At 36.5% G+C, this 19,563-nt stretch overlaps 2 protein-coding genes across 3 annotated transcripts in view; one reads left to right on the top strand and one right to left on the bottom strand.

Annotated features, from left to right (window-relative positions):
- The first annotated feature begins 4,897 nt into the window (after window positions 1–4,897).
- Window positions 4,898–9,103, top strand: star2 (steroidogenic acute regulatory protein 2). Its single transcript, XM_056366330.1, has 7 exons — window positions 4,898–5,297; window positions 5,396–5,503; window positions 5,588–5,724; window positions 5,841–5,999; window positions 6,297–6,481; window positions 7,227–7,320; window positions 8,648–9,103. Exons 1-7 carry the CDS (start codon window positions 5,234–5,236, stop codon window positions 8,750–8,752), a joined length of 852 nt encoding a protein of 283 aa, XP_056222305.1. The 5' UTR covers window positions 4,898–5,233; the 3' UTR covers window positions 8,753–9,103.
- A 282-nt stretch (window positions 9,104–9,385) lies between these two features.
- Window positions 9,386–19,563, bottom strand: part of LOC130162802 (A disintegrin and metalloproteinase with thrombospondin motifs 14) — a 52,240-nt gene continuing 42,062 nt past the window's right edge. For both annotated transcript variants that reach the window (XM_056366638.1, XM_056366637.1), the window contains exons 16-22: window positions 15,938–16,101; window positions 15,674–15,839; window positions 14,981–15,113; window positions 14,550–14,757; window positions 13,145–13,274; window positions 11,930–12,037; window positions 9,386–11,826 (exon numbers count right to left, since the gene is read on the bottom strand). In XM_056366638.1, coding sequence (XP_056222613.1) covers window positions 11,264–11,826; window positions 11,930–12,037; window positions 13,145–13,274; window positions 14,550–14,757; window positions 14,981–15,113; window positions 15,674–15,839; window positions 15,938–16,101 — 1,472 coding nt within the window. In that variant the 3' untranslated portion in view covers window positions 9,386–11,263. The remainder of the gene's footprint in view (window positions 11,827–11,929; window positions 12,038–13,144; window positions 13,275–14,549; window positions 14,758–14,980; window positions 15,114–15,673; window positions 15,840–15,937; window positions 16,102–19,563) is intronic.

Raw genomic sequence — 19,563 nt, forward strand, 5'->3', positions numbered from 1 at the left:
ACTATACTATGACGTTTTTTGACATTTTATGCCTTACTATGCTATGATGTTTTTTTTGACATTGTTATGCCTTACTATACTGTGACGTTTTCTACGACTTTTTATGCCTTACTATACTATGACATTTTTACGAAATGACATGCCTTATTATACTATGAGGTTTTAATGACGATTTATAACTTACTATACTATGAAGTTTTTTGAGGTTTTTATGCCTCACTATACTATGATGTTTTTTGACGTTTTATGCCTTACTATACTATGACGTTTTTTGACCTTTTATGCCTTACTATACTATGACTTTTTATGCCTTATATACTATGATGTTTTTATGACTTTTTATGCCTTACTATACTATGACTTTTTATGCTTACTATACTATGACATTTTATGCCTTACTATTCTATGACATTTTTTTGACATTTTAATGCCTTACTATACTATGACGTTTTTTGACCTTTTATACCTTACTATACTATGACGTTTTATGCCTTAATATACTATAACGTTTTTATGACATTTTATGCCTTACTATAATATGAAGTTTTTTGGTATTTTATGCCTTACTATACTATGAAGTTTTTTGATATTTTTATGCCTTACTATAATATGACATTTTTTTGACCTTTTATGCCTTACTATACTATGACGTTTTATGCCTTAATATACTATGATGTTTTTATGACTTTTTATGCCTTACTATACTATGACTTTTTATGCCTTACTATACTGTGACTTTTTTTTTTACATTTCCATACCTTACTATACTATGACGTTTTTTTGAAAATTTTATTGCCTTAGTATATTATGACGTGACTATACTATACTATACTACAATATTACTATAACTATACTATGAGGTTTAAATGACGATTTATAACTTACTATACTATTAAGTTTTTTGACGTTTTTATGCCTCACTATACTATGATGTTTTGACGTTTTATGCCTTACTATACTATGACATTTATGACATTTTATGCCTTATTATACTATGATGTTTTAATTACTTTTTATGCCTTACTATACTATGACGTTTTTTGGCATTTTATGCCTTACTATACTATGATGTTTTTTTTGACATTTTATGCCTTACTATACTATGATGTTTTTTGACCTTTCATGCCTTACTATACTATGACGTTTTATGCCTTAATATACTATGATGTTTTTATGACTTTTTATGCCTTACTATACTATGACTTTTTATGCCTTACTATACTGTGACTTTTTTTGACATTTCCATACCTTACTATACTATGACGTTTTTTTGAAAATATTATTGCCTTACTATACTACATTTTTTTGACATTTTTATGCTATGCTTTACTATGACTTTTTTTTTTACATTTTTATGCCTTATGACACTATGAGGTTTTTTGACATTGTTATGCATTATAATACTTGGCTTTTTTCACATTTTTATGACCTACTATAATATAAAGGTTTTTTTTGACATTTTCTTTTAAGTATATTTTTTGGGCTTTTTATGCCTTTATTTGACAGTATAGTGGAGTGACATATAGAGTGACAGGAAACAGGGAATGACATGCACCAAGGGCCGTTCAATGCGGGATTTGAACCGGGGCCAACTGCAGCAAGTACTGTAGCCTCTACACATGGGGCGCCTGCTTAGACCACTACGCCACACGACACCCCTTTTTTGACAATTTCATGCCTTATGATATAATGGGTTTTCTCTGGCTACCTCCTGCAATCCAAAGATGCACACATTAGGTTAATTGACATTTGGCCATTTTGTGCCTTACTATACTATTAAGTTTTTTGACGTTTTATGCCTTACTATACTATTAAGTTTTTTGACGTTTTTATGACATTTTATGCCTTACTATACTATGACATTTTATGCCTTACTATATTATGACGTTTTATGCCTTAATATACTATGATGTTTTAATTACTTTTTATGCCTTACTATACTATGACGTTTTTTGGCATTTTATGCCTTACTATACTATGATGTTTTTTTTGACATTTTATGCCTTACTATACTATGATGTTTTTTGACCTTTCATGCCTTACTATACTATGACGTTTTATGCCTTAATATACTATGATGTTTTTATGACTTTTTATGCCTTACTATACTATGACTTTTTATGCCTTACTATACTGTGACTTTTTTTGACATTTCCATACCTTACTATACTATGACGTTTTTTTGAAAATATTATTGCCTTACTATACTACATTTTTTTGACATTTTTATGCTATGCTTTACTATGACTTTTTTTTTTACATTTTTATGCCTTATGACACTATGAGGTTTTTTGACATTGTTATGCATTATAATACTTGGCTTTTTTCACATTTTTATGACCTACTATAATATAAAGGTTTTTTTTGACATTTTCTTTTAAGTATATTTTTTGGGCTTTTTATGCCTTTATTTGACAGTATAGTGGAGTGACATATAGAGTGACAGGAAACAGGGAATGACATGCACCAAGGGCCGTTCAATGCGGGATTTGAACCGGGGCCAACTGCAGCAAGTACTGTAGCCTCTACACATGGGGCGCCTGCTTAGACCACTACGCCACACGACACCCCTTTTTTGACAATTTCATGCCTTATGATATAATGGGTTTTCTCTGGCTACCTCCTGCAATCCAAAGATGCACACATTAGGTTAATTGACATTTGGCCATTTTGTGCCTTACTATACTATGACGTTTTTATTCACATTTTTATGCTTTATGATACAAAGATGTTTTTTGACATTTTAATGCCTTAGTATACGATAACATTTTTACGACTTTTTATGTCTTACTATACTATGACATTTATGCCTTACTATACTATGATGTTTTTACGACTTTTTATGCCTTACTATACTATGATGTTTTTTTGACGCTTTATGCCTTACTACACTATGACATTTTATGCCTTACTATACCATGACTTATTATGCCTTACTATGCTATGATGTTTTTTTGACGATTTATGCCTTACTACACTATGACATTTTATGCCTTACTATACCATGACTTATTATGCCTTACTATGCTATGTTGTTTTTTTTTAACTTTTTATGCCTTACTATACTATGGCGTTTTTATTCACATGTTTATGCCTTAGTATACTATGACTTTTTCTTTACATTTCTATACCTTACTATACAATGATGTTCTTTTTAAAATTTTATTGCCTTAGTATATTATGACGTTCTTTAACATTTTAATACCTTACTATACTATGACGTTTTTTGACATTGATATGCCTTACTATACTGTGACGTTTTTACGACTTTTTATGCCTTACTATACTATGACGTTTTTACGACATTTCATGCGTTATTATACTATGAGGTTTTAATGACGATTTATAACTTACTATACTATGATGTTTTTTGACGTTTTTATGCCTCACTATACTATGATGTTTTTTGACGTTTTATGCCTTACTATACTATGACATTTATGCCTTACTATACTATGATGTTTTTACGACTTTTTATGCCTTACTATACTATGATGTTTTTTTGACAATTTATGCCTGTCATGTTTTTACAACTTTTTATGCCTTACTATACTATGATGTTTTTTTGAAGATTTATGCCTTACTACACTATGACGTTTTTATGACATTTTATGCCTTACTATACTATGATGTTTTTATGACTTTTGACTTTTTACTATACTATGACATTTATGCCTTACTATACTATGATGTTTTTACAACTTTTTATGCCTTACTATACTATGATGTTTTTTTGACGATTTATGCCTTACTATACTATGACGTTTTTATGACATTTTATGCCTTATTATACTATGATGTTTTTTTTTTACGATTTTATGCCTTACTATACTATGAAGTTTTAATTACTTTTTATGCCTTACTATACTATGACATTTTTTGGTATTTTATGCCTTACTATAATATGAAGTTTTTTGATATTTTTATGCCTTACTATACTATGACGTTTTTTGGTATTTTATGCCTTACTATAATATGAAGTTTTTTGATATTTTTATGCCTTACTATACTATGACGTTTTTTGGCATTTTATGCCTTACTATACTATGATGTTTTTTTTGACATTTTATGCCTTACTATATTATGACGTTTTATGCCTTAATATACTATGATGTTTTTATGACTTTTTATGCCTTACTATACTATGACATTTTATGCCTTACTATGCTATGACATTTTTGACATTTTTATGCCTTACTATACTGTGACTTTTTTTTTTACATTTCCATACCTTACTATACTATGACGTTTTTTTGAAAATTTTATTGCCTTAGTATATTATGTCGTTTTTTTAACATTTTTATGCCTTAGTATACTATGACGTTCTTTGATATTTGTATGCCTTATGATACAATGCTGTTTTGTGATATTGTTATGCCTTAGTATACTATGATGTTTTTTAATATTTTCATGCCTTACTATACTATGACATTTTTTTGACATTTTTATGCCATGCTTTACTATGACTTTTTTTTTTTTACATTTTTATGCCTTATGATACTATGAGGTTTTTTGACATTGTTATGCCTTATAATACTTGGCTTTTTTTCACATTTTTATGACCTACTATAATATAAAGTTTTTTTTGACATTTTCATGCCTTATGATATAATGGGTTTTCTCTGGCTGACTCCTGTAATCCAAAGATGCACACATTAGGTTAATTGAAATTTGGCCATTTTGTGCCTTACTATACGATGACGTTTTTTGACATTTTCAGGTGTTATTATACTATGCAGTTTTTGACATTTTTATGCCATACTATACTATGACATTTTTGGCATTTTTAAGCCTCACTATGCTATGATGTTATTTGACATTTTAATGTTCCCAGTACTATGATGTGTTTTTTTTTTAATTTTAACTAATTTTAACATTAACTAGCTATTCAGAAACTTGTTCATCAATTGTCATTAGTTTGTAGCACTTGGTAGAAACCTTCTCTTCAGTGCTGTTTCTGTAGACTTCCACATATGTGTCAACATTGTTATTTAAAATTCATACAATCGCAGTAAATTGTCAGAGGTTTTACTGTTAGATCTCCCTCTCTGCTTTGCATCCAATGTTCTGTTTTAGTTACTAAACTTCTTGTCATGTGTGGCCTTCAAAACAGATTTCAGAACAGTTCGTATCTTCTTTTCTGGCCCTTATCTCAGCAGAGCGTCCTTCACAGGCCTTATAAAGACCAGAGTCTCACTCCGCTACTTTGCTGTCACTGCCGAAGACAGCCAGTATGCTGCATGCTGTTGTAAAGCTCTGCTGTGGAATCTCCTACCCACATCTGAGGAGTATGGCAGGTAAACAACTTTTCTATTTGTTTCTTTTTCTATGCAAATGCAGCAATCCTGCCTCCTGAGTTTTTTTTAATGCATCTCATAACTGTTCAATCATGCAGGACTTCAACGCACAGCTGTGGCAGTGATAGGCCAGGAGATCACACACCTGCAGCCATGGGGACAAATCCAGCATCACATGAGAACAAATGCTGGTTTAAATTATAATGGTAAAAAAAAACATAATTCTGTTGGCTTCATTATATTTTTTTCCATGTAGTTGTTGAAATATAACTATGAAGAACATTTTGTAGAGCCCAGACCAGAAGATGCAAAGCCCGTGCCAATGAAAGAAGATCAGCTGTTCTATGTACAACAAGGCCAAGAAGCAATGAGGAAGGCTCTCAGCATGTTGCAGGACAAAGAAGAATGGAAGGTCGAGATCACAGAGGTACTGTCAGACTGATTAAAGCAACTTCTCCAAAGTTCACTTCCTATGAACTAAGCCAGCCTAGAGTGACTGTTTTGTCAATTATAAATGTCTGTTCATTTCTTGCTCCTGTCCAGAACAATGGGGATGTGATCTGTAGCAAAGTGATGCCGGGTGCCAGGAAAGTCTTCCGGCTGGAGGCGGTCCTGGAGGCCGGTGTAGATGAGCTCTATGACCTACTGTTTGTCAGAGTGGAGGAAATGCACAAGTGGAATCCAGGCATACAGCATATCAAAGTGAGCTGCTGACCTTTCAACAATTCACAAGAGGCTGCTGCAAATAATTGGATATTTCATTAGCTGTGAGACCTATACAAATACCTCATACTATGCCTAGTTTTAGAGAATATTCAGTTATATAAGCTCAGTGTAGACTTCTTCATTTACTTCATGAAGGTCTGCACATTTCCCCTCAAAGCCATAATTCATTGACATCATGCTATGTATTTGCAGCAAGAACTGTAGTTGCAATTCTGTCCTGCGATCCAAGTGATGCTTTTCAAACTGATTTGACATTTGTTTTGTCTCTTGTAGGTTCTGAAGCACGTTGGACCTGAAACGATTGTCACTCACGAGGTTTCAGCAGAGACAGCAGGAAATCTGATTGGCCAGAGGGATTTCCTGAGTGTCAGACATAGTTGCAAACAAAAGTCCAGAGTTTATCTTGGAGGAGCAGCAATTCAACTGGACTCGTTCCCACCTCAGGCGGGCTTTGTGAGGTAGGAGGATCATCTGCATATTCAACAGCTTCATTAAATTTTTTCTCTTACTGTAATGTCTGTGTAAGGTAATGTCAGTCTTTCAGATGATAAGATGTCAGAACAAAATGGAAAAACAGGAAAAAAATTTTGCTTCTACAGCAACAAATCCAGTGTTATTATTTGTGCTGATATTTTAATTATTTATGACAGTCTGTGGTAATTTGCACTGCATGGAAGCACAATATCGGTGGCCTTAAATGTCTGCAGTCATATCTCGTGTGTTAGATAAAAATGTTTTATAAGCGAGAGGTCACAATTTGAAGAATTTGAAGGATATGATGAGAGAGGAAGAGAACAATAGATTTGAATAAAACATTTTTTTAAGCTGTTATATTTGAAGTGATACTTGGCTGACTAAACTTAAATTTCTGCAGTTTTGCCAATAAAGACTAGAAGTCTATGGCTGTGGTAGCAGCTCTTTGAGGTTGTTAGCTACAATGGTGCCTGGAGCAAAAAGCTAAAATGAGCATGCTAACATATCAACAATGGTAGTCCCTAGAGTCATACTTCTATGTATGTATGATGTATCTAACATTAGAGCATGGTAAATTTTAATTAATTTCTATACATTGATGAACACAAAAAGATGATGATTGCTCTAATTTGTCCATATTCTAATAGACAATCAACTAATCCATAATAATATATTATCAATCCTTGGTTGAATGCTAATGAGCTAATGAGTTTGTTTGCATGTTTACAGAGCTGAGGATGGACCAGGCTGCATCATCATTCAGGCTCTGGACGGAGACACAAGAAGAAGCCACTTCACATGGCTGCTTAATATGGACGTGAAGGTAAATTCATTTGTACAGGAAACAGGAAAAGGAAAAGCATCTGCAGCCTCCAGTGTGTGCAATATTCATTTGCTGTGTTGTTTCTAAACTCCATCACTTCTGCCAGGCTTTTATTCGCTGAGCAGTAAATTTCTTAGATTGGCCATTTTCTGCTGTGGCAAATAAACAAACAACTCAAAAACATAACTTTACCACACACAGTCAATATGTGACGTAGATCTGTAGTTTTTGGTCTGGGACATGACTCATTAAAATGATCACTGTTGAGATGCTTCTAAATATTTGATCAGAATCCGCTCTTTAAGATGCTCTCGGTAAACATCAAGCCCTTGTTAGTGTTCTCCCAGGATTAACAGAGCGGAAACCCAGCAGACACAATTCACTGTGATATGAAAGTACTCAATTTTGAGATAAGGAGTAGCTACAGAAAAAGAATATACAGTCATAATTAAGTACGCTGGCAACTGAGATAAGGAGCCAGACCTGAGGAGGAGCGAGTAAACAGCACAATCAGCCAGCAACAGTGAGGCAAGTGATGAATGAGGAGCTGGTGGTTTACAGTCAATAAAGTGCTGGCTTTGTGGAGCTACATGTAGCTGTTGGAAATCCCTTAACTCATAGAACATATGCATTATTTGAACAATGTATGTGTATATACTGCAGGTATATATACATACATTATGTCCTGATGGATTATTGTAAAACCAAAGTGGCATTTTTTGTATAGTATACAGCTTTTTTATCTTTTTTGCCCCACCACTTCTTTCATGCTCTATTTCTAAGCATGAAAATTCATTCTTGAACTTCGTATTTTAAGGGACTTACAGTCAGGATGTCTCAGCCTCCAATGGTTCACTTACTAGCTTTGTTTTTTGGAGTTATCACCTGGATGTCATGGTCTTCATCAGCTGATGGAGTTTGCTCTTTTGTCATGGAGATAGCTCAGTTGTCAAACTGAGAACATTGAGTGACAAATTAACAAACTCCATCTACTGATGAAGATCGAAATATGTGGCTGAAAGGCTGAGAAAAATCTAGTAATTGGGCCTTGAATCAATATTAATTTATCGAACAGCTATTTTTCTGATTGCCAATATTATTTCTTATTTCATTTTCATATAACTGTTTTTAGTGCGGCATTACTGTTACTGGTATGAGCATACTGTAATACTGCATACTACTACTTGACTTACATTAATGCATATTGTCTATAGGGAACTCTTATTTGCATATGAACAGTAATATTTAATGTACAGCACAAGGCCAACTTGCTGATACTCAAGCTCCTTTGTTTACCAGGACTGAACTGAGATCACTTTGTTCTCAGGGCTGGCTGCCAAAGTCCATTGTCAATCAGGCTTTGCCCCGTGCACAGCTGGATTTCACTCGACACCTGCGCAGACATCTCACAGCGGGCGCCACCCTGGGCTGACTGAATCTGTGTGACACCCACACAGCAGCAGCACCCTGTCATCACAGGGGAAGACTGGGTGATGGAGGCGTGGTGACAGCCTAGCAGCTCGGCAGAATGCTGCCCTTTCAGCGGGAGCAGAGTAACGCTGCCTAGAGGAGAAGCTCTGCTGCAACACTCTGCAGAGCAGAGCTGGCGGGGACTAATGACAGCAGCCAGGGCCAGCCTGGCAGAAGGAAGCTGGCTTATAATAGGAATTAATGTCAAGTGTGCCACTCAAACTTCATTATGATTTCATGATTAGGAGTAATCACACATGACTAGATGCACTCTACATATGACTGGACAAAATTAATAAAATACTTAAATGTGCATATTTTTTCCTCAGTCATTTTCATGCTTTCATCATTGTAAATATTTTGAATACCACATCAATAGCAACACTAGATAACATGTGGCTCAGTTCACATATAATAAATCCATGACTCAGTTTAGACTATAAAAATCTGTGAATGTTCTGACCTTGAAGGACACTCAATTACAGTAACTATTATATACTATATAAATGTTTCTTCACATAGTTGTGAATGTTCACCTCTGAACGGAAGCCAATCAAAAATTTCAAATTTAATGAAAAAAATTATTTAAAAAAACAGTAGATGAAAGTGAAATAACGAGAATCTTAGTTCTTTCAAATGTCTTTTACTTTGTTCTCCATACCACTTAAAAATTCAATAAATATTAACATTTAAAGCTTTCATTCACGTAGGTATATACAAGAACTATACAATAAACATAATGATGTTACAAACTGCAATGCAGGAATGGTGTAACAGTATGACCAACCACAGTCTGTAGACTTACAGCATCACCTGTATTTTCCAATTGCAAAACACAACTTTTCATAACTTGAAATTTACACTATATACATTATTATCTGAAAAATATATCAGTTACAAAAAATATCATAATGTGTTTTTTTTTGTTTTGTTTTTTTAAAATCTTTTTTGTTTTTAAAGCGTAAGTAACTGACTTCCACAAAGGCAGACAGGGGGCATGCTACAGTGGGGATTATCCTCACTGCTTATCAGTGAGGATATTCACCAGTACGTTGGATGTGGACAACAAAAAAAGAGCACCGGGGACAGAGATGCCATGAAACTCCCTGCCAGGAATGATGACTATGAAGCCTGGAGTGTGCCGACGGAATAATTATAGATTTAACTAGTGTTTTATTATAATCAATTTAAAAACTGAGCAATTATTTAAAAACTATTATTAATTTATTAATCAAATTAGCATTTGAATGATACAAAAAATGATAACATTTGCGAAATACCTGAGAATTAGATGACAAGATCGATACCACTCTCATGTGTGTCTCTTAAATGAGAAGCCGGCTAGCTTAGTTAAGTGTAAAGACCGGAAGCAGGAGGAGAAAGCTAAAAATGTAAAAAAAAAAAAAAAAAAAAAAAAGGTTGTTGATACATTCACCTAGCACTACTGTGCAGTGATTCAGCCGGTCAGTGACAAGAGAAGTCTGGGAAGACACTGTGGCCAACTGTTCACCACAAAAACAACTATTTTCAATATAGCTCAATCTGACAATTATTTTATGTTGTTACATTTGTTTGGTCTGAAAGAAAATGTAGGAAATGGTGAAAAATTACCATCACAATATCCTGAAAGATGTCAGCTTTAATTTGCCTGGTTTGTCTGTGCTTTTAAAGTTTCATCTGCGCCCTGATTAGCCAGCTGTTATGTAAAGCATTGTGCTGTGACCTTCAACTCAAAACAAGAACAGGTGGATGAAGTCGTCTCTGTGGATTCTCATTAGCAAATGTAAAGACCGAAAATAAAATGTAAAAACCTTTTTTAAAATAATTTTTGCAATTAAATTTTACTATTCAACAGACCTTTGAGACCTTTAAATTTGAATCTAATTAGCAAAGATAAAATTGTTTTTATAAATACATCAATTTATGAATTGATTCTAACTGAACACTCTATAGTCTATAGATATTTTGTCGGCACACTCAAGACTCCATAGAGACACGTGCACCTCCATGGCCAACAGTGGCGGGTGGTTTGCAACCATAGCCTTTGACCTTTCCTCATGTTCACAATACCAGTTCAATAGTAGTTCTAATGCACTTGAAAAAAACAGGCTTACACAACTGTACACAGATAAAAACATGAATGTAGCAATGCAGTCATCACATTTTGAACACGTCTTGTAGTCGTTTTAGTTTACAGCACCTTCGTTTTGACAACTTTTTTTTTTTTTTTCTTCCATTTCGTTTTTGAAGCACAGAGGGCAGAGTGACGCAGGTCACTCTGGAGATTTGATGAGGTAACCATCGCTGGTCAGTTCACTGGCATGAAAAAAAAAATTCTTCAAAAACAAACAAAAAAAAAAACAAAAGAAAATATCTGCAGCAAAACTGCAAGTCTATCAGATGCTGCAAAGGGTGAGCTGATGTATGAGACCGTCTCACTGAGCAGCACGTTCACAACATCGCTCACTGTTCATTATTTCTGAGCTGACAGGGTTCTGTGAGTCGAGTCCCTCTCGGATCCTAAATCGTCCCTTCTTGACCTGGCAGCGACTGGGCCTAAAGTGCTGTTTGGACTGTGCTCTTTAGAGGCACCTCCACTGGAGTCTGCTGTGGGCCGTGGCGGCCCTGGAGGTAGAAGAGGCCCCGGGTCTGAGTCTCCCTTCCCAGCTGTGAGGAAGGGGTTGCTGGTGGGAACCTGGGGCAGAGCAGCACCTGTGGATGGCGAGGCTTCAGCAGCGGTCACGGTGGTTGGCACTGGGGCAGTGGACCGTAGCCGTCTGCTGATGGCTTTAGTGGTTTGGGGCGGGCTCTGGGTCGTAGTGGGTAGAGCAGCCATGGGTGATGAAGGCTGAGAAGGAAAAGAGGGCTCAGGTTCTACTGAGGCCACTGTGTTCTGGAGGTCAGGAGCATGAGTGGCGAAGTTTTCTTTCTTGTTGCAAGACTCACAACAAAGCTTATTATATCCAGGGATGGAACAATAACGGGCAAGAACCTCCATTTGACAGAAAATCGATTTATCTCCAAGACATGGCTCATCTAGTAATAAAAGAGAAGACATTACTGAGAGCAGAGCAGAAGAAAAAACACTTCTACTGTAAGTTTAATACTGATTCCTGAAACTAATAACATATTGACTTACTTGAAGAGATTTTGTGGACAGGGTTTTCAGGAACCCTTTGGTGTATAGCTTCATCTTGTATTGTAGAGTTCCCCATTGTTTCAACAGTGAGAGAAGACACTGGCTGTCCTGGTATAACAGCAAAGACAGGACAAAATGAGGCTAAAGATGTTAAACAGGAGCCATGAGACCCAAGAAAAACTCTTGACAACCTCGTGCAACTGTAGGAACAAGAGCTGTGTTGTTAAGAGACCTTTAATAAAGCCTGGTGCTATTTGCAGAACACAATGCACAACCTGGACACCATGTTTTTGACAATAACCACTCCATTTTCCACTCACTTGCCTGCACAGGGAGGAAACAAGGTGGCACTCAGGTCTTTGAAAGGGGAACAACATGGTAAAAGCTGCAAGAGGGGATCAATGCAGAAATGTTTTGACAAAGAAGCTGAAAAATCTTTCACTTAAGAAAGTTCCCTTTTGAGAGCTCTTTGTCCATTAGTACATTAAGTAATTAAGTAAAGTTTAATTGTATAAAACATTTCAAGGACACAAAATGCTGTACATCAATAAAAAAGGACGTTACAGAAACAGAAAAGGGAAATGGTAAATAGAAGAATTAAATAAAAAGGGTAATCAGACAGAGTAACCAAGATCTTGGACAAAGTGCAGTTCGAACAGCTGGTGTGATTCACCGTGGAAGCAGAAAATGTAGTCAGTGACATAATGTTTATGTAAATGGTGTCCCAGGGTGATAAAACATTTTTGCCTACAATTTGGGCTTGTTGCGCCAATTTTTGAGAATGCTGACATAGATTTATTGTTTCTCTGTGGATAAAATCTGCAATTTCAAACTGTTATTTCTGGCTAAATCCTGCTCATGTTCATGAGGCTGTTACTGTGTGACCACATGTTCAGTTTGATCTGGCTGTGAGATTACCTTTGAGTCACAAGAACATTATATACTAAGTGAAGTATCCTCATTTGGCCCTGTTTGAAATCTGTTCTCAGGGGAATGTGACTAAATTTTGCAGGATGCACATGAACCACCCACACAGGCTTCCATAGAAACATATAAATGTTTGTGCCAGTTCTTTACAGTCAGTCTTCCTGCATCCATCAGAGAACGGAAATGACTCGATCACACAGACCCAGTTTCTTTAGAAGCGCATGTAAGAAAACTGGTCCGCTGGTGAATTGATCAACTGTTTCCTAGTGACCTGTACATGTATCTCACCTGGACAAGGACTTAGTTCACAAATGAGGATTGTTTCCGGCTTCTCGCCCTCGCATTCTCCGATGGTGTTGTCGCTGGCCTTGCAAACCACCTGCCTTTGTTGGATTCCTTCGCCACAGGTCACTGAGCACTAACACACAACCACCACACACACACACACACACACACACACACACACACACACACACACACACACACACACACACACACACACACACACACACACACACACACGTTAAAGCTATAGGAAATGTATTAAACTCTTACTGCAGTGTAGTAGCAGTTCAGTATATATTTATTTAAGCTTCCAAACTCGTGACAGCCACAGTCAGGGTCTACCACATGTGCCAGTTTAATCTTGACACATGCATCCAAACTGTTTGATCATGTAGAGGCCCATGACATGTTTACCCCAAGAGCAACGAAGACGGTCCTTTTGTTTTATGCCAGAATATTCATACCCCCTTCAACAGAAAGTCTTTACATCTTTCTATACTTTCAAGACTTGGCATATACTGTATTTGGCATATGCTCATTTTCTTTTTTTGGGTCGTCCTTTTGACTTAAAAGGACCTGGATTTTTTTTTTTATGAGAAAAGGATCAGTTTAAATCTATATTCATTCTGACTCTCTGTATACAAGTGGTTTTGTTTTTTCCTGCTGCAAGAAGACAATGACCTCTGTAGTTTCCAATAAACAAAATCATCTTTGCAGGAGTACAAGTTAAACATGAGAAATGGAAAAAACTGCATGTTGCAAAAACTTTTCCATAAAGGTTTTATATTATACATTCTATTTTGTTTATTTTTATTTGTTTTTAAAAATTCAAAGTAAAAATGCTTAATTTCTTTCTTTTTTTTCCTTTTTCAATAAAAACATAAATAATTGGTCCTTCATGTACCAAGGTAAAACAGCATTACATGTTGGAAAGCTTAACTGACATAAAAGCCAACAGTTTTCAGGGGCAAGATATATTAAACTTGACTGCCAGGCTTTTGTAAATGTAGACATGACTTAGCTTTATTCACATTGAAAACATGGAGTCAGGCAGTTAAGAGGGAAAGGGAAATATCTGATTAATGCTAAGCTAACCTGAACAATGCTATGTGGTGATTTCTTTCTGAGAAGTTTTTCCAGTTTACAGAATTTAAATCAAGAGCCCGGTGACATACAGTACGTCTTCTATTCTTCAGTCCAAACAAAACATATATGAGCAAGCTAACATTAGCTGCCAGTTGGCTAGTTCAGTTAGCTACACAACAGTTATACCTGGCAGGTACTAGGTGTAAATATTGAGGAACTGATCTCTACCTACGTACTAGTTTGTATGCTCGCTTTTCTGTTTTAATTTTGTAAATCTAAGTTAGCTAAACTAAGTCAAGTTTGACCCTAAGAACTCACTCACCTGTGACCACGCCCCTGTCCTCCACTGGGCGGGGCATGTGGTGTGGTTACACGCTCTCCTGGTCTCGGGACGGTTCTCAGTGCAGTGTTTGCTGTGGACAAGTCTGTTGGTGCCATTGTGGAGCGCCTGCATGCACTGCACCAGCCTGGTCTGGTAGCCGAGCTTCCCGCAGGTCTTGCTACAGGGGCTCCACTCTTCCACCACCCACCTGTCAGCACAGCAGGCTCTTTTAAAAGGTTTCCATGTCGCAACAATTGAGCTTTTTTTCCCCTCCATTATTCAAAGTTAGTACCTATATTGCCTCTAAAATTGGCATGAAGTATGACAAGATGGAAATATGGAGGTAAAGCTATTATTACCACTTTTCATGCTGCGTTACCTAATGAAATATAAAGCCATGGATGTACCATCTATAACTCGAGGTCACTTACGTGGGCTGGCTGCACTCTTGCACATTGCAGCGTTTGCGGATGGGTTTAGGTTTTTTGCTGGTTTCACAAAAGTTACGATGCACCAAACGGCTGTCACTCTTTCTCCTGCATCCATATTTTGTGTACTGTATGCCTGAGGGAGAGAGGATGGATATAATGAATATTCCAGTGAGGTCATAAATAGAGAAAACTGAAACTCAAATGTTTCTCAACATGTACTATTACCTTCCATTCTTTATCATTTATTCCATTCATCAATGCATTTATTGGTGTGTAACATGTCAAAATATAGTAAAAAAAACCAAAAAAAACCAAAAAAAACCAAAAGCCAATTTAAATTTACAGGAAACTGTTTGTTTTGTCTGTCCAACAGTCAAATATCTAAATTTATTTGATTTATAAAAATTTTAACGAGAGAAAAAAATTGAAAGATAAAAAATTAAATTGAAAATTGAAAAAACTGGAAATAGCAAATCTTTCTCATTTGACACTCGGCAAAATGATTTAAATGATTGTCAGTGTTGTTGCCAATTTATATCCTGTGAATCTACTAATAGATTCATCGATTGCATTCAATAAACTTCACCTGACACAATCAACTGACTAAATTCATCTTGGCTGTCATCTAAATGCACATTGTAGCTGTAATTGCTTTTCACATTTTTTTTTTTTTTTACACATACACTCACTGACCTCCCCCACAAGGTTTGGAGCACTGAGACCAGCTCTTCAGTGCCCACTCATAGGTGTCCAGTTCAGCCAGAAGCACATTGTTGTTGGTAATAAGCGGTAATAGGTCCTCATGTATGATATACTTATATGTCAAGCTGACTTTTGTGTCCTCCTCCTGGGGAATGACCTGCAACGAAGAGAGAAAATTACACATTATTATTACACAGATACACAATGAATTTTGGGAAAACAATAAGTGACAATAGATGATCCAATCTCACTCACCAGAACTACAATGCCTTCATGCAGAGGACCGGTTGTTTTCAGGGTCTCCTTCTCGCCATCCATGGAGTACTCCCACTGTAAACCATTTTCAATGAAGGTCTTTGATTCAGCGTCTTCACTTTTTGCATTCAGTATGAAGTTTCCAGTAACTTGATTCTTCACAGCTGTCAGTGATGAAGAGAGAAAGCATTTTATGCATGTGTGGTGGGAAAGAATGTGTGCACACCATGTAGTTTTTAGTTTCATTCATTAAAAATCTCAAAAATTGAACAGAAATTCAGGATCAACCCATCCCTCGCCAAAGATTTTCCTTTAAGAAGGGGATCGTGTCAGTATGTATTTTGAGATGTTTGGCATTGTGGTTAGCCAACAGTAATTCCTCCCAAGTTGTGTGTCATCTCTTCGTCCCATGAGCTAATAAAAGCCAGAAAGGAAAAGAGTGGAGAAAAAGAGAAGAGAGGAAGGGTTTGGCTGAACGCCACAGTGATCTTGACTCGCCCTCGTCAGTCGCACAGAGAGCTATTGTAAGCTGAAAGATATGAGTCTGTCATCCTTTCACATACCTGGAGACATTCTGCTTCACTGTGCAAATTGCACTTAGTGTACGTAAGAAGCCTTTCTCACACACATTGTTCCAACAGGACCCACTTTCTTTGTTTTCACATCACTACAATAGCACCTGTGATGTGACTCATCATCTGTGATAATTGCACTGACATCTGTCCCTATTCCACCGGGAGAAATAAGTGATGACTATCTTTGTAGTGTTCCTAGTTAAAAAAAAGAAAGAAAAGTTGTCACATTGATGATGACGCTCATGGATTATATGACACTGCACAACATGCTAATTGATTTCTCCTTTACAGTAGGAGGGGTGTCATAAAAGCCTTTATTGAACAGCGTGAGAAGTGTAAAAGTGAAGGACGTTTCTGACAACATCGCTGTGTAAAAACTGTGTGAAAAGTCGTAACACCACAGGAGAGAACCCTTCTAGCTATATGTGCTGTATGTTAATTAGTGCCACGGGTGCTCAGCTCCGAGGCACTCCTCTACAGCTAGAATAGCTGAGAGGAGTGCCTCGGGGCGGAGCCCCGAGGCATCTATTAATATTCTGTTTCAGGTTTATTATTCTTCCGCCAAATTTCGGCGCGTAACTCGTCCCGCAGCTTTGAGAAAACCCCGGTAATATATACATCAAAACGTGCGTCTTGATCCCGCAAGGGGTGCTATGACTTTTGGTGTTAAAATTCCAATTTTTCCCAAAGTTATTCCCAAAAAACTGGGAATAAATAATGCATTAGAAATGCATTGAAATTTTCTTTAGAAACCCACCTTTTTTTGACAAAATTGCACCTTTTTTCTGAGTCACCCAGCTCTCTCATACCTGCACGTAGAAATGTGATTCAAACTATAAAACGGAGGAAAACTTCTGCTCTCTCAAAAAGACAGGAACTGTTTTTACATAACATGTAAACTTTTCAAACTGTGAGCACTCAAAGGAGGAGTGCAAATCACTTTTACTTCAAAGTTAGAGTGAAAGCGTCAGTTGGCTAGAGTGCGTGAAGCAGTAAAAAATAACCTTTATTTTTATTTTTAACTCGAGCTCACGGCCAAACCGTAAAAAGGAGACAAATAATTCTTTCTGAAAATGTAGACATAGTTGTTGGGATTCATAAAATGTAACTTTGACAGGCAGGGTCTGCACAAAATTTAAACGGGGGGGCCGAGTCCGGCAGCAATACCTGTCTCACTCTCATTGACACCTAATGTAATCGTCTTTTTTTTTCAAAAGAATCTCACTCTGTCTTCGCACTGAGCTTCCTCACTCATTTTAAGGAATATCTGAATAAAATAAAGACTGTAGAAACTTCTGGCTTCAGTGTCTGGCACGGTCTTTTCGGTTTATGAAAAGAAGTAACGGTTTTCTCATAATTTGCAGTTGTTTGAAGCCATGTAGAAGCCAAATTCTGGGCAGATTTTCACATTGCCATGGCAACGGCAGCTCCTGACCTGTGTGCGTGCGTGCGCCTAGCAACCAGATAACCAAGTCTCCAAGCTCCGCTAGCTTTACATTAGCCGCATGTTAGGTCTTAAATTACATTTAGTTAGGTCTTAAATATGTAAGTCCATTTACTGCTTCCTTCGTTGCTTTTTTTTTTGTTTTGTTAAAAGAGTGAATGAAGTTGTGACGGTCTCCGCTGAGACAGAGGAGAGGAGAAGCTACTAGCCCTCTCTCGCTGTCACTTCTAGTCGCGTTGCTCTCCTCCCCAGTAATGTTAAATTTAGCACAGAAAAAAACATAGTAGTGGTAATTTAAATAGCGGTTCATGGGATTTATTAACCCTCAGGGGTCCCTCTGTCTTTTTTTGGACATTTTCTTCACTTTTCTTTTTTGATTTGCTGATCATTTTGGCTGTGTTACAGCTGAAGGTATGGATTTCTGCAAGAAAGTGTCTTTTTTGACATATTTTTAAAATCTAATGTCAGTTACTGTTACAGGTCTATTATACACTGGTAACACATTTTGTACCCTCTGGGGTTCCTTGTGTCCAAAAAAGGACACACAAAGAAAATGCTATAAAATCATCATATATCAATATTTTTTTCTGCTTTTTTTGCATAAATCTCTTAAACCACTTCAGTTCTGTTCAAACCTACCAAATGTTTATTAGTTTTCGGGATTTTAACCCTTTAAATGCCAGTTTGAAGACATGTTGCCTCTTGTTTTATTAAAAAAAACAACACAGAATATGAGATATTTCCCACATAATACATGGTGGAGGGATGTGACATTGTTTTATATCAGTCTTTTATATCAAGACATTTCTCAAAACCAGAGTATGATCAGGGTGACTTTTGAACACTGGAAATAAATCATTTACTCATCCCGGCAGTAGCCCCCGTGGCACTCAAAATTTCCCTGGAATTTTCTAGTTATGTATAACCTTGTGTCCTGGGCTGCCATTCTGTTTAATCTGTTATAGGAATACTCTACTGAAAGTATTTTTTTGGGGCATCAAATATGCCCTTTATGTTTGAAAGCTGGCTCTGAAGAGTTGCTTGCTGAAGAAAGCAGATGTAGCCAGAGCGGTCACAGCAGTCACAGTGGATTTCAGACAGTGGACTCCTCTGCAGCATACTTCTATTCTTCACCACTGATTTTTATGTTCACTTTGTTCCGAAAAATCATAATTTTGCCTAAAAAGTGCAAACTTCTATACTGTATGAGGGTACTGTAAAATTAATTGTGTATTTAGCAAAACATACTGAACATGATCAACAGCAAGGAAGTTTCAGGAGAGGGTTGACACGTTTCTATGGACGTGTTTGGGTTTTTTTCTTTTTTTGCGTTTTCCATTTTTTAATTTATTGCAACTGCTGGAAATCCACGCTGATGTCCTCCATGAAGTAGCAGAAGGGCTACTATTTAAGCCGACATAGGGTGATTATTTGATAGACATGAGATAGAGTTTTAGCGCAGTATTCTTTTAATGTATTCACCCTGTTGTTGTCTGTGCAGACCTTAAAGACGATGTGATATATTTACTTTGGAATATAAGTCTTTGATGAGATTTATCTTCAGTTGGTTTCAGATTATAGTGTCGGTTTCATTTATTATTCATGTC

Source organism: Seriola aureovittata, chromosome 21 (assembly GCF_021018895.1).
Source record: "Seriola aureovittata isolate HTS-2021-v1 ecotype China chromosome 21, ASM2101889v1, whole genome shotgun sequence".
Lineage (NCBI taxonomy): Eukaryota > Metazoa > Chordata > Actinopteri > Carangiformes > Carangidae > Seriola > Seriola aureovittata.

Coding starts and splice junctions, on each gene's coding strand:
- star2 (XM_056366330.1), top strand. CDS start 5,234: ATGCTGCATGCTGTTGTAAAGCTCTGCTGTGGAATCTCCTACCCACAT. Junction 5,298..5,395: donor ACATCTGAGGAGTATGGCAG/GTAAACAACTTT, acceptor TCAATCATGCAG/GACTTCAACGCACAGCTGTG. Junction 6,000..6,296: donor CAGGCATACAGCATATCAAA/GTGAGCTGCTGA, acceptor TGTCTCTTGTAG/GTTCTGAAGCACGTTGGACC.